The following is an 8,322-nucleotide window of genomic DNA, read 5'->3' on the forward strand; positions in this document are numbered from 1 at the left end:
GTAAAGCTCTCAATTTACCGGTCGATCTACGTTCCCATCCTCACCTATGGTCATGAGCTTTGGGTCATGACCGAAAGGATAAGATCACGGGTACAAGCGGCCGAAATGAGTTTCCTCCGCCGTGTGGCGGGGCTCTCCCTTAGAGATAGGGTGAGAAGCTCTGCCATCCGGGAGGGACTCAAAGTAAAGCCGCTGCTCCTTCACATCGAGAGGAGCCAGATGAGGTGGTTCGGGCATCTGGTCAGGATGCCACCCGAACGCAGGGCACGTCCAACCGGTAGGAGGCTACGGGGAAGACCCAGGACACGTTGGGAAGACTATGTCTCCCGGCTGGCCTGGGAACGCCTCGGGATCCCCCGGGAAGAGCTAGACGAAGTGGCTGGGGAGAGGGATGTCTGGGTTTCCCTGCTTAGGCTGTTGCCCCCACGACCCGACCTCGGATAAGCAGAAGAAGATAGATGGATGGATGGATGGATGGATGGATGGATAGTTGCTTATTAGCCACCTACTCAGTAGGTAATAAAAGTGTCCGCTCTGAGATGGGTAGGTCGTGAGTTCAAATCCCAAAGACTATAAAAATGTGACCCATTAGCTCCCTGCTTGGCACTCATTATTAAGGGTTGGAATTGGGGGTTGAATCACCAAAAATGATACCCGGGCGCGGCACTGCTTGCTGCCCACTGCTCTCCTCACCTCCCAGGGGGTGATCAAGGGTGATGGGTCAAATGCAGAGAATAATTTCGCGACACCTACACTGAAAAAAATAACTCCTAAGATTTACTTTTAAAAATTATTGTAAGTATTTGCACACAAATGATTTAAGTTAAAATTAATGCTGCAATTTGGCTTCACGGTGGCAGAGGGGTGAGTGCGTCTGCCTCACAATACGAAGGTCCTGCAGTCCTGGGTTCAAATCCAGGCTCAGGATCTTTCTGTGTGGAGTTTGCATGTTCTCCCCGTGAATGCGTGGGTTCCCTCCGGGTACTCCGGCTTCCTCCCACTTCCAAAGACATGCACCTGGGGATAGGTTTATTGGCAACACTAAATTGGCCCTAGTGTGTGAATGTGAGTGTGAATGTTGTCTGTCTATCTGTGTTGGCCCTGCGATGAGGTGGCGACTTGTCCAGGGTTCCGCCCGATTGTAGCTGAGATAGGCGCCAGTGCCCCCCACTACCTTGAAAGGGAATAAGCGGTAGAAAATGGATGGATGGATAATGCTGCAATATTAAGTAACTCTCACTTGCCAGTATAAAGTAAATTCTACTTACCATATAACATAACAGTTGTGAAGATATTAACAGTTACTTTATTACATCCAAGTTTTAAGTTATATTTATTTAAACAAATTAAGTAAAGTCTACTTGTTTTTCATCGGCAGGAACATAATTTTACTCAAAATTTTAAGTACATTTTATATACCATATTTCCTTTAATAGCCGTCGGAGCGATAATTATTTTAAAGCCTCTTCTCACTCCTGCGCTTATCAATGGCGTGCAGGATAAAAATGATCGTCATTGAAAATAATTTTACAGACTTTCATTCTGCGGCCGCGGCACGGTGGTTGGCGATCACTGTTCTTTAGGGTGTCATCGTGCCCTATTTTACACCATGATGTCGAGATTGCAATCCATACTTGCTCAACAGCCATACCTTTTACACTGACGGTTGTGATATAAACAACTTTAAAATCCTTACTAATATGCGCCACACTCTGTGAACCCACATTAAACACATTTCTGGAGAACATCGACTCTGTAACACATTGTAAACGCAAGATAAGAATTACCCATAATGCCACCTTGCAGTGCTCTGTGAAGTGATCCTAACGGCCGGAGCAGAGCCAGTCGGCCAGAGCATGCGTTTCAAAACACTAGATTTTCAGAGTAAAGTTTATGTAATATTTTTAGGTTTATGTACGTACAACTATTAAACATTTAAATCGTATGAGGAAACATAAGTAAAACTTACTCTTCCCCCATAATTCATGTGTTACGTTAATAAAATATTTAATTTTACTTAAGAAACTCTAGTTCTTACTGAATGTTAAAAATATTAGGAATAAATTATGACAGTTACTCTAATAGAGTTTACAGCTCCAAAAATTCACTTTTTTCAGTGTAGTGTGTGTGACAATCATTGGTACTTTACTTTAATTAACATAGGGTTATGTTTAGGGTCGGGGTTAGGGTTGGTGTTGGGGTTAGGGTTAGGGAAGACTCTTAGGCAATGGCTTACTGCTTGTATAATAAGGCCATGCAGAATAAGGCATTAATACATACTTAATAATGACTAAATAAGAGTCAATTTGCATGATAATAAGCAACTAATTAATGGTGAATAGGTGTACCTTAAAATAAAGTGTTACCATTTTTTTTTAAATCATAGTTCTGCTTTCCTTTTTTATTTTTTTTTTAATTTGTGTCTTTATTGTAAACATTTTTGGACATTGAGTTTACGTAACTTAATTTTTTTCAAATTATGCTGACCATTTAATAGGATGTTTTACCATGCAGGTAAAAGAATCAAACATCATTGAGGTGGAGGTCACTGCTGATATCATCTCCAAGGGAGATGTTGTACTGGGCCTACCGCCCAGCAATTTGGAAATAACAAAGGAGCAATGGTGTAGAATAAATTAAAACCAAATTACATGCAAAAAAAAGTTTTAATGTAATCTGAACTTTGACTAGTTGGCTGACAAATTGAAAACAATAAGATAATGATCCAAAGGAAAAAAAAAAAGGAAAAATAATCTGAATTTTTATTGTAGAACAGACAGTACAGATCATTATAATGCATCGATAGATAAATAGATAGATAGATAGATAGATAGATAGATAGATAGATAGATAGATAGCTAGATAGATAGATAGATAGATAGATAGATAGATAGATAGATAGATAGATAGATAGATAGATAGATAGATAGATAGATAGATAGATAGATAGATAGATAGATAGATAGATAGATAGATAGATAGATAGTACTTTATTGATTCCTTCCGGAGAGTTCCTTCAGGAATATTAAAAATAGACAGATAAACATCAGCATAATATTCATGCAGATGTTGTATTGAAACATTATTTATTGGATGTATTTATTTGAACTGTATAATGTGTGTTATTACAGAGAGACATGGGAAAAAAAAATATGTAAATAGATGTATATGCTCCAAACACATTGCAACATGTGATATGTAAGTTTGTAGATCTGCAATGTGGCAACATTTGACAAAAGTATAAAAAAAAGCGGTTCATAAAAACAAATAATCAGATTTAGATATAACACAGCTCACAAAAAGATGCACCTGGGGATAGGATGATTGGCAACACTAAATTGGCCCTAGTCTTTGAATGTTGTCTGTCTATCTGTGATGGCGACTTGTCCAGGATGTACACCGCCTTCTGCCCGAATGCAGCTGAGATAAATTCCAGCACCCTCCGCAACCCCAAAAGGGACAAGCGGTAACAAAATGGATGGATAGACAGCTCACTTTGGACTTTGTTTGCTTATGTTCCAGTATTATTTTGTTTCATTTCCTTTCCTGCACTTTTATTGATGGTTTCCATGTCCTGTCTTTGTTAGGGTATTGGTCAAGTGGGGGTGACCCCAGGATGCAAAGACGGGAGACAAGGTGGAATTGCAAAATTGAAAACATTTAATTAGACAAAAAGGGATAACTAAGGGTGATGGGGCAGAAACGCACACCATGAAATCTGGACAAAATAAGTTCCTCAGAAATCAGCAGGAGAATGGGCCAGGGCACACCGAGCAGGGTAAAAGTCCCAAAAAAAGTTATCCTTTTACATCAGGGGGACTAGGAGATAAACACACAGGAGGTTAGGGAATTCAGGACAAAGTAGCAAAAACATACCAGGGCTGGTGAAGCAGGCGCATGCACGACAGGAGTACGGGTGACAATAACCGGCGAGGCCAATACCGGTGTGCTAGTTGTGAGCAGGTGTGCCTCAAGGTCCGCCCCTCGCCGAGGACGAATCACTAAAAGCACAGGTGCAGACAAAGGAGAAGGCAGGAAAACACTAAAAACACAACAGTCTGCATCTTCCCCCCTATTCTCCCTAGCTGCACTATTTTTTTTTTTTTTGGTGCACTCTGTAGCTGCACTAATTGTAGTTTTGTTTAAACAAAGAATTATGTTACCTGCATGTTTCTGCATCTTGGGGTCACCAACGGCACAGCAAACCATGTTTACTATCGTTTATGTCATTTGAAGTTTATAAAAAAGATACGTAACATTTTTTAACTATGTCTACAACAGTTATAATAAACTAAACATTATTATTTTTTACAATTTTTGATAGTTTATTGCAGTGGGCGCCAACGCGGTGCCCGTGGGCACCAGGTAGCCCGTAAGGACTAGATGAGTAGCCCGCCTGTTCTAACAAAAGCTCAAATAGCAGCACTTACCAGTGAGCTGCCTATATTTTTTTAATTTTATTTATTTACTAGCAAGCTGGTCTCGCTTTGCTCGACATTTTTAATTCCAAGAGAGACAAAACTCAAATAGTATTTGAAAATCCAAGAAAATATTTTAAAGACTTGGTCTTCACTTGTTTAAATAAATGTATTTATTTTTTTACTTTGCTTCTTATAACTTTCAGAAAGACAATTTTAGAGAAAAAATACAACCTTAAAAATGATTTTAGGATTTTTAAACACATATACCTTTTTACCTTTTAAATTCCATCCCCTTCTTTCCTGACAATTTAAATCAATGTTCAAGTATTTTTTTAATTTTTATTGTAAAGCATAAAAAATACATTTTAATTAAATTCTTCATTTTAGCTTCTGTTTTTCCGATGAAGAATATTTGTGAAATATTTCTTCACACTTATGATTAAAATTCCCAAAAAATATTCTGGGAAATCTAGAAAATCTGTAGAATCAAATTTAAATCTTATTTCAAAGTCTTATGAATTTCTTTTAAAATTTTTGTTCTGGAAAATCTAGAAAAAATTATGATTAATCTTTGTTAGAAATATAGCTTGGTCCAATTTGTTATATATTCTACCAAAGTGCAGATAGGATTTTAACCTATTTAAAACATGTCATCAAAATTCTGAAATTAATCTTAATCAGGAAAAATTACAAATGATGTTCCATAAATTATTTTTTTTATTATTTTTTCAAAAAGATTCAAATTTTTCTCTTCATTTTTTTCGGTTGAATTTTGACTTTTAAAGAGTCGTAATTGAAGATAAACTATGTTTCAAAATTAAATTGTTATTTTTTTTTCCTGTTTTCTCCTCTTTTAAACCGTTCAATTAAGTGTTTTTTTTCATCATTTATTCTCTACAATAAACCTTCCGTAAAAGGAAAAAAAATGTGCGACGGAATGGCAGACAGAAATAAATTTTTTTTTATATATATAGATGTATTTATTAAAGGTAAATTGATCAAATTGGCTACTTCTGGCAATTTATTTAAGTGTGTATCAAACTGGTAGCCCTTCGCATTAATCAGTACCTAAGAAGTAGCTCTTGGTTTCCAAAAAGTTGGTGACTCCTGGTTTATTGTATTGCAATCATAATATCAAAGTGAATAGTCCGACGATGCCGTATGTTTTTACGCAGAAAAATCACTGGTCAGATGGCATGAAACGGTTCACAGAGATGCCAATTTAGTTTCATGTCTTATTGTCATGCGATCATATTTCAGAGGTCATCTAACCCATGGGTGTCAAACTCTGGCCCAAATTTGGCCCGCCGTGTAATTTCATTTGGCCCTTGAGGTAATATCAAATTAAAATTAGAGCTGGCCCGCCGGTATTATACAGCGGCGATGCCTCTGTAACACTGCATTCACCGCTGATACTCATACTTGCCAACCCTCACGATTTTCCCGGGAGACTCCCAAAGTTCAGTGCCCCTCCCGAAAATCTCCCGGGGCAACCATTCTTCCGAATTTCTCCCGATTTCCACCCGGACAACAATATTGGGGGCGTGTCTTGAAGGCACTGCCTTTAGCGTCCTCTCCAGCCTGTCGTCACGTTTGCTTTTTCGTGCCGGTCCAGTCACATAATATATGCTGCTTTAGCACACACAAGTGAATGCAAGGCATACTTGATCAACAGCCATAAGGGTCACACTGAGGGTGGCCATATAAACAACTTTTTAACACTTTTACAAATACGCGCCACACTGTGAAGCCACACCAAACAAGAATGACAAACATATTTTGGGAGAACATCAGCACCGTAGCACAACATAAACTCAACAGAAGAAATACCCAGAGCCCCTTGCAGCACTAACTCTTCCGGGACATTACAATTTTTATTTACATTTTATTTGATATGCCACTGGTAATTTTTACTCATTATTATGATTTGAAACTCGATTTTGAATGTGACTATAAAGCTACATAAGCCTTGCTTGTTTAATATTCAATGTAAAACGTGTTTGAGTCCCTATTAAAAGGTTAATTTGTTCAACCTTGGCCCGCGGCTTTGTTCAGTTTTAAATTTTGGCCCACTCTGTATTTGAGTTCGACACCCCTGATCTAACCCTTCTCCTGTTTGTGTCTCAGACTAATGGGGGGTGGCAAGATGCAACAACGCCGTCTTCTGTGATATCGCCGACAGAGGGACCTGGCAGTGTGCACTCCGATACCTCCAATTGATCAACTCTTCATGCATTTGAGCCTCAAGCTGGGCATAGACTCAAACGAGCTGCCCAAACGACAGAGGACACACAAAACCTTTTCACGCCACAGTTGCTTTTCCTGTACATAATGTCCTCCGACCACCACGACGACCACCACCACCACCACGACCACCACGCCGCACATAAGGATGCCATTTCCCGCCACAAGGAGCCGACGTTTCTTGGTTGTCTCCGTGTTTTCTTTGGTAAATCAGCTTGTATGTTGTAGGAGTTAAGTAAATATTCGACAATGTTAGTCCGTCAGACTTCCATTGTATTCTCTGTATTAACAATTGCAGGATGACATCTATTTTACGTGGCATTTTAAATGTCAAAAGTGTGCACTTACTCTTTTTTTTTTTTTTTTTTCTCCTTTTTGAAAATTGCTTTACGTCTTTGTTCGACGACGATTAAAGCAACTGTTTGTTGGACCATAAGAACGCAACATCGCCACAGGACCGTTGTGGTTACTTCCAAGGAGTATTTTGCATCATGGCTGTACAAATTAATGCCAGCCAACGACCACCCAAAGTATGGAGCATAAAGAAATGAAATTGATTGCTTTATCATAACCTCCATGATGTTTACTATGTACATATTTACATTTTTTTGTACTGCTTGTGGACATCATCAAATGCCCAACAATAGCTCAAAACCTGCAAAGGCCCACATGAACTTGTACGAAAAGTTGCTTAAAAAAAAAAAAAATAACATCCCATAAATCAATACACAGCTTTATTACCTCATTCCATTTCATCCAAACATTTTTTTCCATTTCTGTAGCTTAGAGTGCTCACATACTACCTCTAAACATGTATTTTATTATTTTCGTCCCACTTCTTTTTAATTCATTTACATCTTCTAACACTGTAAACCTCCTCATCCTCAATGTAATGTATTGTATATTTTAATCTTTTAATAAAAACGCTGTTGCTATATTGCAGCTTAAAAAAAACGAATTGAACACGGTAACGTTGATACCGTGAAAAGTAGCAGAGCGAGTACATTGTTGGTCTGTTGCTTTTATGAAGGAGGTGCGATTAAAATTGCGATAAATTAACAGTGAAACTGTTGTAAATACTGGAATAAAAACATTTTGAATGTTGCTCATCTTATTACTAAATCATACCCGAAAAACACGGAAAAAAATCACTATTAAAAACTGTAATGCATAGAAGTTTCAATATTCAGAACTGTATATTTCCAGCTCTGTTCAACAGGGTTCGAACTTCTTTTCTCTTTTTTCTATTGTATGTGATTCTGAAACTGAAAAGTCATGACAAATGATTTGTGGCAGTGATTCTAATGTAATAAACATGTTTAGTGTTGCTTTCTAATCGAACTACACCCTGGACTGAAAACAGTCTTCCTTGTGGTAGTTGTGTGATTACAAACATGAATAAAACTTTTGCTTTCATGACAGTATGCTGGTGTTTTTTTATGTGTGAACAAATGTAACTGAAAGTGACGTGCGGTCACCAAAAAGCCAAATATTTTAAAATATATTTCCGTAAGAGCCATATAATATTTTTTTTAACACTGAACACAAATAAACACGTGCATTTTTAAGAAAGACCAACATTTCTAGAGTATATTAGGTCTCTTATACTTTGTAATAACATTGTTATTCTGAAGATAATTGTGGAGGGGGCGTGGCC

General features: G+C 37.9%; 1 protein-coding gene across 9 annotated transcripts in view; it reads left to right on the top strand.

Moving 5' to 3' along the window:
* The window catches only part of pbx3b (pre-B-cell leukemia homeobox 3b), a 183,853-nt gene extending 175,764 nt beyond the window's left edge, over positions 1 to 8,089 (top strand). For all 9 annotated transcript variants that reach the window (XM_061906850.1, XM_061906857.1, XM_061906852.1 and 6 more), the window contains one exon: positions 6,549 to 8,089. In XM_061906850.1, the coding sequence (XP_061762834.1) occupies positions 6,549 to 6,641 (93 nt within the window). In that variant the 3' untranslated portion in view covers positions 6,642 to 8,089. The remainder of the gene's footprint in view (positions 1 to 6,548) is intronic.
* The last annotated feature ends 233 nt before the right edge of the window (positions 8,090 to 8,322 follow it).

Source organism: Nerophis ophidion, linkage group LG07 (assembly GCF_033978795.1).
Source record: "Nerophis ophidion isolate RoL-2023_Sa linkage group LG07, RoL_Noph_v1.0, whole genome shotgun sequence".
NCBI lineage: Eukaryota > Metazoa > Chordata > Actinopteri > Syngnathiformes > Syngnathidae > Nerophis > Nerophis ophidion.